This window comes from Columba livia, chromosome 14, assembly GCF_036013475.1.
Source record: "Columba livia isolate bColLiv1 breed racing homer chromosome 14, bColLiv1.pat.W.v2, whole genome shotgun sequence".
In the NCBI taxonomy this organism is placed as follows: Eukaryota; Metazoa; Chordata; class Aves; order Columbiformes; family Columbidae; genus Columba; species Columba livia.
In genome coordinates, this window is record NC_088615.1 from 7,820,106 (window position 1) to 7,836,387 (window position 16,282).

The 16,282-nt window shown below is 43.2% G+C and overlaps 1 protein-coding gene across 3 annotated transcripts in view; it reads left to right on the forward strand.

The window, feature by feature from the left end:
- ADAMTS2 (ADAM metallopeptidase with thrombospondin type 1 motif 2) overlaps nucleotides 1-16,282 on the forward strand; it is a 244,086-nt gene that overhangs the window by 116,198 nt on the left and 111,606 nt on the right. The window contains exon 1 of one of the 3 annotated variants that reach the window (XM_065029822.1): nucleotides 11,030-11,062. The exons of the other annotated variants lie outside the window; for them this stretch is intronic. Within the exon in view, the coding sequence (XP_064885894.1) occupies nucleotides 11,045-11,062 (18 nt within the window). The 5' untranslated portion in view covers nucleotides 11,030-11,044. Of the gene's footprint in view, nucleotides 1-11,029; nucleotides 11,063-16,282 lie in introns of those variants that run through there. 3 annotated transcript variants of the gene reach the window in all.

Below are 16,282 nucleotides of genomic sequence, written 5' to 3' on the forward strand. Positions count from 1 at the left end.
GTTTTCCATATGAATCAGGTGCTTTTAAAAGCCATTGTAGTCACATTAGCTAGTGTGCTCACACGGGCCGTGCTGGTCTGTATATGTATTTGCACTGCAAAGTTGGTCTGTGGTACCGATATTCTAATTTAATGATTTTTTTTTCCCCATTAAGATCACAGGGGCCTCTAAAACGACAGCCGGGGCCTGGTATTTAGAATTACATGTGATGCCACATATCTGACCGTGTTTCACTGAGGAAAGATTAGGTCCAGCTTTGAAGAACAAACTTACTTACCTTTTTATGCATACAAATATTTAATGATATTTCAGCTATTTTTTTAAATGAAGTGTAGTTAAGAGTTCTCGCCTGTTCATTTTAGCTCTCTATAACATTTGTACTAGTACTCAGAAATGTACAAATGCCCAAGTTTTCCTTGGCAGAGCACAAAAAGGAATTTGAAAGTAAATGGGTCTTTCGGCAATTTTTCCCCTATGAATCACTTGTAAAATAGGAAGCCCCTCTGTTCGCACACATCTTGCACTTGTGCCGAGCCCCTTGCTTGCTGAAGAGTCACACCAAGTCTCGGAGAAGAACGGAATCCTGAAGACCAGTTGCTGCTACCTGAGTTTTGTAGTTCTTGAGGTTTTGCATTCACAGCCCTGTGACTGTTTGGGCACATGAGCTGCACACCCAGAGCTCTGCCCATAGCGAGGGACTTTGCTTTCTGAAAGGGGACGTTAGGAGGATTTTTAAGGCGTGATTTAGTTTCTCCCATGAGACAGAAGCAATAAAAAAGGATGGTGCAGAACCTGAAGAAATGTTTGTTTCTCAATTGATTCTTTTCCAAGGCAGTTAAAAAGGAAAGAAATTTGAATAGCTGCTGAAAGGAGAGGTCTGTTATCTACTTCTATAACCCTTATTTTCCAAGGTTTGGCTGGTATTTGTACTTCTCTCTGCTGAGTTGTATTTTTGGCACCAAAATATTGGTTGTGGTTTGCATAATCATGTGACTCACTTCAGTAGCTGCCTGCAAGAAAGCTCAAGTTATTCTTATTGTTTAAATGCAATTAATTTTAAAGTATGATGCTAATTTTTAAAAATCTCTGCAAGATGTGGAAAATACCCAAAAGTTTATTCATTCTTGAGAGATGCAGAAAGCAATTTGGAGAGGTCAAATAATAAAAAAAAAAAAAGTAATTTTCAATTCCTGTGAGATTGAACTAAAATTACTTTTTCTTTTCCTCCAATAAACTGTAAAAATTCAGTGGAAACTCTGTAAGAAAACCCCTAAATAAAATCGATAGAAAAACGCTGACCTTCACTACTCTGCTCTCTCCTCTTTCCCCTCTTTGCCTCAAGTAGGAAGCAGCTACCAAAGGTTGTTTCTGTCAGAGCTCTGGTTAAGTGTTGCTGCCCATAGTGACTGGTTTTACAAATACAACACACTTGTGAATGTGAAAGTTAGTGAGTGGATGGATCATTTGGTTAGTGCTAAAATAATTTGGTGCCCGTGAGCCTACTGGTGCTTTTATAACCAAGGATGTGTTTGTAAGTTTAAAGTGTTGTCTGAGTTTTGTCTGCTAAAGCAAAGACATCCCAAACATGGTACGTCAAGGGTCACAAGCCCAATATAAACCCAGGAGTCTGAGCTCTGGGAGCACACAGGTATTTGAACAATTCTTCTCTTTGCATTTTTCCCAAAGCAAGAGCTTAGGGCTAATTAACCTTTCTTATATTTCTTATCCTCTGAGATTAGCCCCGTGGGTAGGAAAATGACATATCCTTCTCATGGCGGTTTACTGTATTTCTAAATGGGTATTAGCTCAAAAGGAAACAAAAAATGGGTGTCTGAAAATTCCTTAACGGACCAAAGTGGGCTGACGTATTCCCATTTGATCCCTCCAAAATGGGCTGGAGAAGGAGGAAAGGCTGGGAGCCTGCAGTCAGAGGTAGGCAAGCGCGACATCTGAGGGCTGGAAGGATTGCCATTTGATTTTAAGCATTTTTTAGGGATACAAAGCAGGGGTGACCTGAAATGTTCTTGTAGCCCAAACCTCTTTCAAACACTTATCTGGTTGCTGATGTGATCAGTTGGAAATATGAAGTAATCGTTGTCTTCTCATGACACACTTTGGTCCAGATTTCTTCTGTGCAGCTAACAAGGACACCCATGGGGTGGGCCCTTTATGTTTGTGCTTTGTGTGCCCATGAGAGCCTCCTCAAACAATGAGTGGGGTCTTCTATATAATATATGCATGATGTGACCTAGCCATACCTGGATTTTCAAAGAAAAGACTTTCAGAGATGCTTTGCTGCATGTGTCTACCACTGCAGGAGAGTGCTTGGCAGGCCAGGGGTTAATTCCCACTGCTCCAGACTCTGCAAGAAGCTGGGTCTGATCACAGCCTGTTGTCATGAGACTAAGTGGCCTCTGGCTTTCCAAGACTGAACAGGTTCCTTGCACATACTGTAATTCTGACTGATGAACGGCTGCTTAAGAGGTTGAAATATGGCTAAAAATGACAGTATTTGTCCTCAGGCTGTTCTTGGGGAGTCAATGTATCTTGTTCTTTTGTGCTCCTCACTCTCCCTACCTGCCCTCGCACTTTAATGCTTTCCGAAGGTTTGTTGTTCCTGTAGACCTGCGGTGAAGGTGGCTGTGCTTGGTTCTTGTGCTGCGCCCGCCTGCGCTCCCCGATGCCGGTTTGGCGGTGGGAGGTTCGGCGGGTGCCCGGTGCTGCCCCGCTCATGGCTGCAGCGTTGCCACATCGCTGGCCTTGGCCGTCTGGCTCGCAGAGACAGACTTCACCGAGGGGTGAAGAATAAAGCGATCACATTTGTCCATTTGCTAAAGCAAATCTAAGTGTTGTGCCATCTGTTCTGCAACTACATGAAATCCAGTGAGCTCTTTGGAAAAGGCAGAAAATATGTTCAAAATCTAGGGAAAAGATGGATGTGAAAATCAGGTGCTGAGAGTTGTTAGAAGCCTGGATAACACCAGAACAGACCAAAAATAACAAAACAAAAACTGAAAGTAGAAAATACAAGAAAGAAAACTGCCTTAAAATGGAAGGAAATCCAACATTCATTAGATTTTTCTCCTGTATCTTCCCCACTGCCTTTCACGTGTGTTCGTTTTTTCACACTGATTCTACTCAGGAGAGCAGCTCCAAATTGGTATTTAATAGTTCAGAAATGCCACAAGGCTGCACGCTGCCACGGCGCTGAGGGCCACCGGTGCCTCCTCGCTGCTGAGGACGCGGGGCGGCTCGGGGTGCCACTGGCTCCCCCAGCCCAGCATCGGGCCTCCTCCACCGCTGCCAAAAGGCACAGCTGTGATCCAAAGCACAGCTGTGTGTCGTTTTTCAAAAAACCAGGAAGGAGAATTGCAGACTGTGTGAAAAATGATAAAATCTGGAAAACTTTGAAATGGCCTTTATAGCTTTGTGAAATTCCTGCTTCCCCAGAGTTCAGATGAGTGCCATGAAAGTCTAATTGCATTGAGCTCCTTGCTGTGCTGCGGTGACTGGCTGGGGCTGGTGGCCGTGCTGGTGCTGAGCAGCTGAAGAGAGGCTCGTCCTTTGACTCTTTGCAGCAAAGGGACGAAGCGTGCAATGACGTATCCCTTAAGGCTCCTGCTTTGGAAATCGAGAGCCGCGGTATGGTTGGAACTGACCCTGATGCTGAGAGCCACTTGGAGCGTGAGGTTTTGCTGGTAGGAAGGGAAAGGAAAGGAAAGGAAAGGAAAGGAAAGGAAAGGAAAGGAAAGGAAAGGAAAGGAAAGGAAAGGAAAGGAAAGGAAAGGAAAGGAAAGGAAAGGGTATCTTATGTTTCATGCTCTGCACTTGGCCTTCAAGACATGTGGTTTCCCTTCTCTGCCACAGAGTCCCTGCATGTCCTTGGGCAAGTCATCCAGTTTTCCTGCATCCCGTTTCCCCAGCGAGGGATGGGGGATTGCTTTTTCTCCAGCACAGTGCTGTGAGGCTCTGTAGGGTTGGCAGTTACCATGGAGATGAGGTACCTAAATAGAACTTGAAACCTGTTGAAGAAGAGTTATGAAACCTGACGGCGTTACCAAAAGAACAGCTTGGCTTTGGCCATGTTGCGTGGGGCAGCTACAACAGGTTGTAAAACTGTCACAGTAGGTGTAAGTGCTGTGAAACCAGGGTCAGCTGGAACATAGGCTTGTAAAAACAAAAAGCTACCAGTACAAACTCAACCCATAAATATGAAGCAATATCACTAGTTAAACAAATAAACTAAAAGAGATTGTTCTCTTTAGGATCCACTGGGCATTTTTCGTTTGATAAAGTCTTTTGGTTTGGCAGGAGTCCAAGACCAAAAAGTCCAGACCTGCTTCTGTTCTTCGTGGGGCACCCTGGAGCTTCTGAGGCTCCTTACTGTTTGTATTAAAGGTCTTTAATTTGCTCTAAGATGTCAGCTGGAGAATGAAAACCATGCAGTTACTCTGTGGTTTGTTTTAGGCAGAGGGAGGCAGGGGAAATCATTTTAATTCAGTTAAAATCTCTTACTCTTTATTGTGAAATGAAGAGAAGACTTTCAGGTATTCTGTATTGCACCATTAAATATTTTCATCTTTCTCATTCATATTAAAACAAATATTAAATGTCTTCAGTCTCCCTGCAGAAATGAGAGGGCTTTTGAGGTCCTGGTCATTCTCATTCAACTTCTTTGGAAATGTTTCAGTTTGGTTGTATTTGCAGGCATCCCGAATGTAGTGTTTTCAACGTAGCTATGCCACTGACTTGTGTAACACAATAATAATGCCATCTGTCTTGGCTTTTTTAATCCCATATTTACACTTCCGTTTTTTTTTTGTGCTGGTTGACTTTGACTGTAGAGAGAGAGGAAATCTTGAACTTGTTGCAACACAATAGTCATCCATCCTTCACCTGAGGTGTAAGCAACTGATTTAGAACTTCTGAAGATGCGTAGGTTGGCTAAATGCTCCTGCCAAGGCATTTTAGTTTTTTGCCAGTGTTAGCTCCCATGTCATGGTCTTCTATGTGTTCATTCCCTGACTCGTGTCTCTCGGGCTCCCGATAGTGCTATCTCTAGCCTCAGTTGTGCAGCTAGCAGCAAATATAAAGTGAAAAAGTGGGGGTTTTGTTGGCCTCCCTCGTAATTTTTCAGAAATGTGGGAAGTTCACCGTGAGGCTCGCTGGCTCACTGCTCATATGGTCACTTTTTACCACCAGCGTGTTCACCTCTGTGGTCTGGGATGCACATGAGCTGATCGGAACCTGTTTTCGGGATGAGGGATGTTTCGCTGTCAGGCCCTACATGCCCCAGTCACCACGGGGTCTCCTCAGTAGCACTCGGGATGCCCTCAGGAAACACAGAGCAGCTGTTTTGCCCCATCCTGGATATCGGTTTCTTCTCTAGGCAGGACTTAGAGAGATGGCTGCAGTAAATGACATTGGTTTGGGTGGTGGAGCTGATACAGAGTATTTGATAATTGATTTTTAAAACTAAAATATTTGCATTTATGAGGGGAGATAACTGGCTTTCTTACTATAATATTTCCTCTGATTCAGATTCCTTCCTGGCTTATAGTTCTTGCAACTATATTTGGACAATTGACTTCGACAAGTTTGCAAGTATTGTTGTTGGCTCAAGAGCTACAAATGTTTTTCCTTCTCTCTGCCTAGTAGTCTAAATTAATAATGTTTGTTTAATTATAAAGCAATCTTATGAGATTTACAGGCAACTTTAAATAAGAAAGCCACATCATTTTACAGAAGACACATGAAGTATGGAAACCACCTCTTGAAGAATCTCATTAAGATCTTCTGTGCTAATAGTATTGTTCAAATAAACACTTACCACTTGTAAACTTCCCAGAATGTGTGGTGGCCCTAACCCAGCTCTACTGGTGTGAATATACAAGCCCACTGACATATGGTCTGTAGTTTGATTTCTGGTAGTTCTGAAAGATTTACAGGCTGATTTATGCATCTTTCTTTGCATTTATTTTCCATACTCTCTTAATGTAGGAGTTGTTACATTTATACAGTCCTAAAATTACATTCAGCCCTTTGAAGGCAACAGTGAGGCTGATGTGGCCCTCGGTGAGAATGAGTTTGACACCCCGACCCGTTGCCAGTTGCTGCTGGAAGGTTGGAACTTCATTGCTCTTTTTTGAGGAAACAGATACTTTTCTTTTAACTTTCGCGTAAGAGTATAGGTGCTTTTTGTTTTCTGAAAGAAAATGTCATTAACAGTCTACCTTCTACTTCTTGTGTTTCTACAGTTATTATCTAACTGTGGTTTCATCCTTTAGAGTTTTGTGTGTTCATGGAGTATTTTATGTTCTTTTGTGCTGCTTGGAGCTTGGTGAAAAGTTTATTGTTGCTGTAGCCATAGTCTGAGGAACACGCAGAGGGAACGTTCTTGTTCTTCAATTCAGACAATATTAAATTGTTTTATTAGTAGCTGCAGCCTTGGAGCGAGTAGGGGAGAAAAATATCAAGAAAAGCACAAACAGTAAAAAAGCCCATAAAAAAATCTGGAGGTGATCAAGATGAAGGAAGAACAAAATCACATGAACCACACTGCGTTGGACCAGATGTCTATGTAAGCCCTTACCTTGTCTTCAAAACTGGCCAGTAGGGAGTGGTTGCCTTTGGTGTCTTAGCAGGAGGAGGCTTCTGTTTTCTTAGTAGCCACTTCCTATGGCAAGGGGTTCCAAAACTGAGATGTGTGTTCTATGAAGCCGTACCCACACTGTCTGTCAGGCTTATTGGTCTTTGCACCCAAGTTCTCTTTAGGAGCTCTTCGTAGAACCTGGCTTTGCCTTTTCACTTGCCCTCTGGTTCTGAAGCAGTTTTGATCAAACCATGACATGTGCAGTAGCCAGACTGTTTAATTTCTTAGGTTTGTAAGGATGAAGTTCTGTAACCTCTTTATTGTAGATTTTATTGTATAACTTCCTCTTCTGATTTTTCAGTTTGAGGCAGATCATTCAGTTCAGCCTTGGACGGGGAGAGCTCCTGCACAGCGACCTGCATAGCGACCTCCTCCAGGTTCTCCAGCCTAATTTCATTTTTCTGTTTTACTGTTACAGTACTGTCTCTGAGTGCTCCTTTACACCTGGATAATCTGTTGGCCTTACAGGTACCTAGATGAGTTTTCAGCTCCCGATGTATTTCAGAAAGGTTTTTATGATTAGTTTTCATACTTTTTGTAAGCTATTCCTCAGACTCTGTTTTGGCTTGCCTGATTTTGATTTTACCTTTTAGTCTGCCAGTTTATGACCCTTTCAGTTTTCCTAATGTGAGCTTTTTGTAGGATGCCTGTATGCTTCCAATAGCCCTCCGTTGCCTTGCTGTTTAGTGATGCTGACTTTTGTTTTCTCTTTCTGAGTTGGTTTGGTGGATGGTGTACACTTGCTCTGGCCCTTCAACACACTGTTTGAACAGTGCTACCTGCAATGAGGTTCTCTTTTAGGTACCCTTTTAATTCTTCTTTAACGAGTTTCTTTATTCTTATGTAGCCATCCTTTCTGGAAGTGAACACTGCAGCTGAAATATGACAGGTTTTGTTGCTCTTGCCAGGATGTCAAATACAAGCACGATGTGGTCAGTGCTTACTGCGTGTTCTGCAATGGCAACAGTTCATGAGGCAGTCATGAATGATACCTGAAAATCCATCTCAGCACTGCTCCCCAAGATAAGACTTGCTCAGTCTCCAGAGAGGTTGTAGCCACCTTCCATTACAATGTGCCTCCTGCCCTTGTAGCACTTTTGTTCTCCCTCTGTGTATCTCAGTTGCTGTTGCTGTCCTGTTCGAGCAGTTGACAGTATTGCCTTATACTGTTCTTTTCCTATATACACCTAGAAATTTAATCTAGAGGGATTCTGGATTCTTCTTTGACGGGGTTAAAGGTTAATCTGAGGTAGTTCTAGGCCCTCTTCTCCACTGGGAGGCTGGTGAGTTCCTGTGTGCTTCCTATCCCGCTGTCACGGTGTCCCCAGACTGTCTTTTCCCTCAGTGTCTGATACGCTGTTACCAGTACACATCGAACTTGCCTTTCTGTACCCTCCTCTCCTCTTATTCAAACTGCCCTTTACAGCCTTTACAGTATGCAATACAGTGAGGAGAAACTGATACAGGAAAAGCTGATCTCTCCTGTACAGACTTAGTCCATTATGGAGTTTTTCCCAAAGCCCGGTGAATCCAAACTCTGGTTTCCATATCCACTGAATACACAGCTCGTTTCCTCAGCCAAACACTGTCTCTCTGACTTGCCCTTTCATCAGACTGGGAACATTAAAACAATGCCGTGATGAAACTCCTGGTTTCAACTTGCAGTTTGACATCCAGGAAGTCTGTCCTCATGAACACCATCTCTTCCCCAGTGCTTCCTAAGAGACCTCATGCTGTGAGATCCACCGCAGTGGATCTGCTCTAGCAGTCAGATTGCCATATGGATGCATACACATTGCCTTTGAGGAATGGTATTCATTTATGTGAGTGCACTTTATTTCACTTGTTGCAGTGAGGAGGTTGGTTCAGGTGTCTCTGGGCAGTCTGTCTGGCTTCTGTTTTTGTGGCTAGCCCATTAGGTTTGGGATGGAGAGCCCCCAGCTTCTTCCCAGCTCCAGCCAAGCTCTCAGTGCCATGGAACTCCCCTTTGCCTGGCTGGCTTGGTCAGGACAACGCGGCGCCCAGGACAGGCTGAGCGAGGGGCTTTTCTAATGATGCAGATCAGCAGCTACTGCTGAGTCCCCTGAGCCTGGTTTGGGCTCCACTGGTGCTCTTTATTTCTTGCTCTGCAGAAATCTGCTAGAGGTATTTGTTGTTGTGCGATGCCTAAACCTTGTTCCTTGAACCGTAGGTACTAGTGTGGTGTAAAGAATAAGGAATGTTAAAGAAGTTTAAGGACAAGCTTTTGAGATATTTATTTTTTAAGCTGCATAAGACTGCCTAAAGCATTGCAGGCTAAAATTTATATCAGAGTTTCTTTTTTTTGGTTGTTTCCTAGTATGTCCAAGCTTTTCTCATCAACAATTCTTATTCTCTCTACGTTTTCAAATGTTGGAGTGTTATCATATGTCTCCCTTCCTCTTTGTCATGTAGACAAATAGTGCACATTAATTCTTTGATTTAATCCTTCTTAATAAGCCTGTTCCTCCAGGGATTAATTATTTTAGTTTCTGTACTGAATCTTGCACTTTGTTGACATCTTGTACTGTGAGCCTACAACTGAGTGCACCATAAAATTGAAAGCTCATCTCTCATCAGTTTTTCATGCTCTCATTTAGATAATCCCTTTCCAGGTTCCTTCCTCCAATAATAGGATAAGAGAAAGAAGGTTGAAATAAGCCTGTCTATAGGATGTAGAAAGGAAAACAAGCCCCAGCAGTAGCAAACTCTTGGTGCTTTGTTTCTCCTCACCCTTATGGGCACCCAGTTTAAATAAAACATGGATTTAGCGAAGACAGACCCTGTCTGATTTCCAGGCCGTAGTAACTGCATTGGTTGCCCCTGGCCCTGTGGCTGGATTTGGGTTTTGAGCTCTCACATGGAACAGCGTGAAGTGGGTGTGAGATGCTCTGTCCCAGGTGGGAACTTTTACCTGCTGGGGTTCTTGCTCTCAGTGGCGGAGCTGCAGACCAGGGAGACCTGGTTCTGCGAAGTGCGTGTCTTTCCAGGACGGTGATTCCTGGGGTGAGCTTCCTGAACCTGCTCCTGGTAGGGCTGTGTGGGCACTGGGGCTGTGGAGCGGGAGGAGGGGAGATGGGAGCAGCCCTGGCCAGGGCCGGCCGCTGCTGCCCTGCAGCTCGCACCCTGCAGCTCCCGCACTCCTTGGGGGTATGAAATATTCCTCCAGTGACATCTTCCAAAAGGAAGATTCTGGATTCCTGTAACATAATTTAAAATTGCTTTGAATGCCAAGTTTCAACTCGGATGAATTTAATATATTAAGCTTTTAAAAATACAGTAAACCGTTTTCTCCAGTTTGTGGTCTGGATCTTTTGGGCTTGTTTACCATAGCAAAGACTGAGACTCCGTTTCCTACCCATTAATGGATCTGATCCAGCTCTGCTGAATTCAGGATGAAGACTTTTTGGGAGGCTGCGGCGATGCTGCGGTGAAAGTCTTTGGCCTGTCTTATACAGAAGGTCAGACTAAACTGCTTTAATATTTATGAATCCATTTATGAATCCTGGCCTTGAGATTTATGCATGTGACACCCGTTGACTTCAGTGGGTGGTGATTTGTGCCTTAAGCAAATATATTTTTGAAAAGAAACTTGTGTAGCAACCATCCCGTTTTGTGGGAGTTTGAGCTGAAGAGCTTTCCAGTTGGACTGGTTCTGTTTTCTTGCAGAATGTCAGTTCATTTTTATTACTGGGGGTAGGACTCAACTATGCATTTTGTCAGTGACCTCAGAAATGTTTTATTTCAAATGGTTCCTTGTGTTAAAATTGGGAAAGTTAATCCTTTTGGATCTTGCTGTTAGCAAATTCGTGGACTTGATATTCATGCTTTTCCCCCTGAAAGATTAAAATTGAGAAACTCTATTGCAGGGAACGGCAATTACTATTCCTTGCTTGCAACAACAGCAATCAAGTTTACAATCCCCTGAGTCTGCAAGATCTATCGCATTTATCATTTTCATTCTTAACAACTATTTAATAACTCACCTCTTTCCCACTTGGAATTACGCATACCTGTGGACGTCAAACCTAGACGCTTTCCAAAATGTTCTTGCTTAAGCATTATTTTAGCTAAAATAACCACTGCCCTCCGTTCGTTTACCATTGTTTAAAAAGCCACAGAATCATAATAGTTCTTGCAGCTGAACCGTTTGGACACGAGGTTCCTGCTGTTGGTGGCACCCAAAAGGTGGAAGCCAGCCTGGCCAAGGTGCGATGCTGTGTCCCTGTGCAGCAGCTGCAGGGAAGCCTGCTCTGAACTCTCTGTTCTGCTTTTTCAGGCTCTACTCCTTATTTGCTGCAGAGATTCATTTTGCAGAAAGCCATGTTTTTGTGTATTACCTAAACCTTTTGAAAATGAGATTTACCTCTTGCGATGCACTGGGCTTCAGAGGTGAGCAGCTGGTGGGATGGGATGGGGCAGGTTGTGGGGGCAGAAGCAGGGGGTTTACTAAGGGAGGTGCTGCTCAGGGTCAGTCCCTGGGCTCCTGCGCTGCTGCTGGCCCTGGGCAGGCGCTGAGGGACAGTACTGACAATTTGGTGATTCTCTTGTAAAGGCAGAGAAGTTGGAAGCAACATTTTCAGCGTCGTCTGCTGGTAAAAGCCAGACAGTGTGGCCAGGATGCTTGTCTTGAAATCTGCTGGCATTGCTTTGTGAAATCACTTTAATTGTGTCTGTTTTCTTGATGGTTCGGTGAGAATGAGACACAGTCTGTCTCACTATTGTGTGTCTTAAAAACCACAAAAAACCCTTTTGAGTTTCTCAAGTGAGTTATACCATACAAATGCAGGATTTCAGTCCAGATTCCCATCTGCTATAAAGTAATGCAGTCCTCTTCAGGTTATATCGGCTGCAAATTTGTCCCACTGCTATTATTAATCACACCTGCAATTGTGTGGCGCTGGAGCTGCGCTCCGGGGACAAGACTTTTATTTTTGGTAGCAGTGGAAGTGTATAGACGTGTGAATGGCTGCATATCCATCCTCCCTTGAGCCACAAGGACTGCATGAAAGCAGCCTATCATGAAAGCACTCGTGGTACAAATAGCTCTTGCATGATGCTTTTTGTAACTAGATCTCAAAGTGCGTTAAAAATGGGACCTTATCCCCATTCTGCAGAGGATAAATAGGGGCCCTAAGCAACGCACAGCTTTCATAGGGTTACCCAGCAGGCTCTGCCTCTGTCAGTCTATGTCATTCCTATGTGTATACATAATTATTTTCCCCCATTAATTTTTGGAGGATGTGTAAAAATAAAGCAACTTAACTGCAAACTTTTTTGCATTATTATCTATAAGAATGAAACTATATGAAAATAAAATGCAAAGCATCTCTGTTCCTGAGTCAATGTACTGCATGTTTGGAAATGAACATGTTGCAGAACTGAAAATGTTGAGAGATCCCGTGTGTGCAGGGATGAGTTTGGAAGGTCTGTGTTATGTCCTTAGTTCTGCCACAGACTTGTGGGTGCAGCCACTGGAGCTCCTGATGGATCAGGTCCATTCTAATGCAACTGAACTAATAATATTTCCGTACCTCAGTGTCGGGAGGACACATTTGTTGCTGTTTGGAAACAGCATGTTCCGCTGGTTCTAAGACCTGGAGAAAGATCATAAATAACAGTAAATATTGGAATTTGCTTTCAAATTCACTTGTGAAAGTGCTATACTAGTGCTAGTTTTGGTCAAGCTTAGTTGTGTGTTTAGGGTACAAGCACATTGGTATGAAAATAGAATAAGACCTTGTCCCATGTGCTGTCCTACAAATAGAAATATTTTCTCTTTCAAGTAATTTACAGAGTATTTTTGGCAACTGTCCAGTGAAATACAAATCTCTCTCTGCTTCTCTGAGAATTGATTGTTGGGAGGATCCCATATTGCAAATTCCCCTCTGGAGGCTTCATTGCCATCCCAGGGGGTGCAGCCTCCCAACCCATGCACCGAGGTTAAATACCAGACTGTTTCAGCCTCTCCTTGGTCTCAAGAAAATCACCTGAAATTCAGGACCGTGTTTAGGATTTGTTGATAGACAGGTGTGTCATGTGGCTGGTTGCTCTTTTAAGAAAAAAAAGCAGAGCTCTCTCTAGATACAGAAATACCATATCTAAGAGTTTCTGAAACACTCTGGTTTTGTAGGTTACTGATTTAATTAACTAAGCAGATCCTTGGATTTTTTTTTTTTTAATATTAATTTCAGGTTTGTTCACATTTAATTTTAGCTTCCTATCTGTATTTTGTGCTTGGAGATTGGAAAGTAAATCTGCCTTTATATGGCAGTGAGAACCTTTGTAAAGCTGTACTAATGAGGAAGAAAATGAACAGTAATTAAACTTGCAGTTATAGGAAGGGCTGAGACTCTGGAGTCCTGAAGCAGCAGCTAGATGGGTTACTTCATTACAGCCTAGAACAGGGAGCTGTGATGGGAATGGGAATGAGGAGACAATTAAGTCGCTCACGAAGTGCAAACCCAGCGAGACATTTAATTATCCACAGGAGCTAATGCTCTAAAACCTGGAGTTTTCTGTAGATCTAAATAGGCCAGGCAGTTTTTCTGTCAAATTAGACTTTTAAAGAATGTCTTTAGAGATGCAAGATGGGGTGGGGATGTTGAGGAGACTGGAGAGACCTGCTGTTTGGTGTGGGGGCAGAGTCTGGGCAGGTCTCCTTTGTGCTGGATGGGACTAGTGTAATGACCCAGGGCAGAAAGCCCCACGTGGAGTTGGTGACCTGGAGGCACAGTGGACTTGCCTTGTAAAGCTCAAGTGGTAGAGAAGGTTCCATGCGGCCATAGCCTGTAGATCATGTTGTCCTTGGAAGTAGGTCTTCAGGGATGCACAGGAGCGCCGTTACCCCCAAAAGACATTAGTGGAGCAGTAAACCCCAACCCTGCGTATTGCAATGGACTCATTTGTGGCTTGTCAATGTAATTCTTGTCTTAATTAGGCAGGACAGTCACTCTGCTTTCCTTGTCAGGTTTTTCCTGGGTGGCTTTCACTTCCAAATAACTGCCTTGCTAGCTTTAGCAGAGGTTTTGATTCTCTGAAGTACAGTTTCCTTTTGATTGTCTTCTGCTCTGGTCTTTAATGAGCGCTAAGCAGTGCTTGACTTGAGTAATTTGCAGCTGGGATCTAAAAATCCTTGGAAGGAACGGCTGGTGATGTCCCGCTTTGCGAAACAGTGGAATATTACAGGCTATTTGCTATAGTTTGGTGTGTTCCAAAGGCAAACACTTTTTCAATTAATTCATGTATTTTTTAGTAGTCACAGCACACAGTTGCTGCTGCCATTGTTATTTAGCAATATTCCCATATTCACTATAGCTTCATGTTAAAAGTCCCAGAAGAGAAGGGCAAGAGGTAACAACAGCTCCACGTTTTTTCCAGAGTTGGAACTCTGGACGCTCAGTCCCTCACGTGCTTCTGAATGACCCCGTGTGCGTGGCTGCAGGGGCGGCCCTGCTGCTCTGTAACTCCGGGAGGTGCAGCTGTCCCAGGACGGGCAAAACGCTGTTACTAGCAGTTACTTTTAAGCTCTTAGTTCATTAGAACAAATACTGCTCTTCTGCTCAGAACTTGAGGAAACTGATAATTGAAAGGCTTCACTCTGCTTCTCCACTCCCTGGAGTAAACGTCCAGATGATGGCTCAAGAATTTTCTGAAGTCCTTCTAGCCTAACCTCTATTGACAGGAAGGCACAGATTTGCTCAGACAATCCAGCATTTCTGTTTTAGTCATCCAGAGGCGTTCTCCAGGAAACCGCAGCAACTTTAATGCTCTCTGTTGTCATAAGGAACCTGGTCATTACCTGGCAGGGGTCTTGACATGACATGCTGGCCCAAGGGCGATGGCACCAGTGGATAAGAACAGGACTGAGCGAAGGCCATGAGCAAAGCCGTGCTGCTGGCGCGATGCCTTTGTGTTGCTTCCTTGGCTGCGCACAGCGCTGGTGTTGAGTTGATGACTAAAGCAATCTCTCTTTCATGGTGGCTTTTTGAGGGTGTTCTGAGTAGCAGCGGAAAAAAAAAATACATTAGGCAATTCATCTTGAGCTTTTCATGTTCAAAGCACTTGGCAAAAAAAATCACAAATCGGCCCTTGTAATTATCCTGCGAGACTGTTGTTATGCTGGTTCAGAGGTGGAGAAATGGAAGTAAAGAGGTTAAATGTCTTGCTCAAAGGAGCAAGGAAATGTGTGGTGGAGACTTTCAGGAGCCCCACATATTTCTTAATGAATCATTTATAACTGTGGGTATATTATTAGGCAGATGGCCTGAACTGTGGATTGCTGTAGGAACTCTGCCTTGCTGTCTAAATGAATTTTCTTCTTGAAGTCTTAAACAGCCATTTTTTCTTATTTTATTTCATGAGAGTATGTTGGCTGAATCAAAGACTGTGTAGGATATACAATATATAAAAATACATAATTCTTTTACAGTTCAAACACACACTCCTAATAATTCTGACCAAAAATAATTGATGCGTTTCTCATTACTAAAGGAAAAGAGAATTTCCAGTGTAAGAGACCAAGTTATTTTAGTCCAAGATTAAAATAAGAAAAGAAATACTCAGCCATGTTTTGAAGGTTAAATTCCTTCCTCTCCACACTCAGCAGAATCAAGGAGGATGCTGCCATGGGCGATGTACAGCGTGGTGTGTCTGTCCGAGAAACGGAGTGTGAAATAACAGCACCTGATGGGTGGCCGGCTCTTTGGCAGCATTCAGTGCCACGTGAATTCCCCTGCACACACAAAAACCAGCACCAGGCACAATGATCTGCAGGAAATGTCAGTGTTTGACCTCTGGTTTTATGTCTTGGGAACCAGCATTCGAATATGTGTTGTGTTTAGTTTTACAGTCTGTCCCAGGGTGTCGCCTTCATCTTCTTGGGGCGAATCTTCACTCTGACCAGATGTTCTCTTTTCCAAAAGGCCACCATGCCCTGGAAGCTAAAGTTCACCTATAAAAGTTGTTCTTCTGTCTAATCAGTTCAACTACTGATTTGCAAAAGTTGCCTATCTGCTGGTTTTCTTAGAAGATCTAAATTTCCCGGCTGCCACATACAGCAGCATTTCCCCCACCTCCTGATGTAAGGACTGTGTATTAAACTAAGATCAGGCATCGGCTGCTTAGTTAATAGTTTAATAAATCCAGAAATACATATGAACATGTGCACAAACATGTAGGTTACTTGAAAAAAGCAGAATCACATGTTGTTCACCTGCCAGTCAAGCTCTCTGTGTGTTTCTCCTGGGTGTATGTGTGGTGTGTGCATCATACTCTGTTCAGTCGAGCGTGCGAATGCTTGTTCCTTCTTCATCTTTACTTGTGCATTTCTCATAAAAGACTTTAAAATTTCTGGATATATTTAATATCCAGAATAAGTGTGTGCATATACAATTAAAATATGCATCAATAGGAGGATAGCAGCAATTCTGAATTTCTCATGTATTCCTCTTTACAGTAAAAGATCAGCTACTGTCCCTTTTTCAGCACTTATTTTCGTGGTTGTCTCAGCTTCCTTGAGCTGCTGAGCCTGTCTCACCTTTTCTGTGTCTGATGTAGAATCTAAATTAGATAAGAAGAAACACGACAGGATTTCAAATTCAGTTTCCTCCA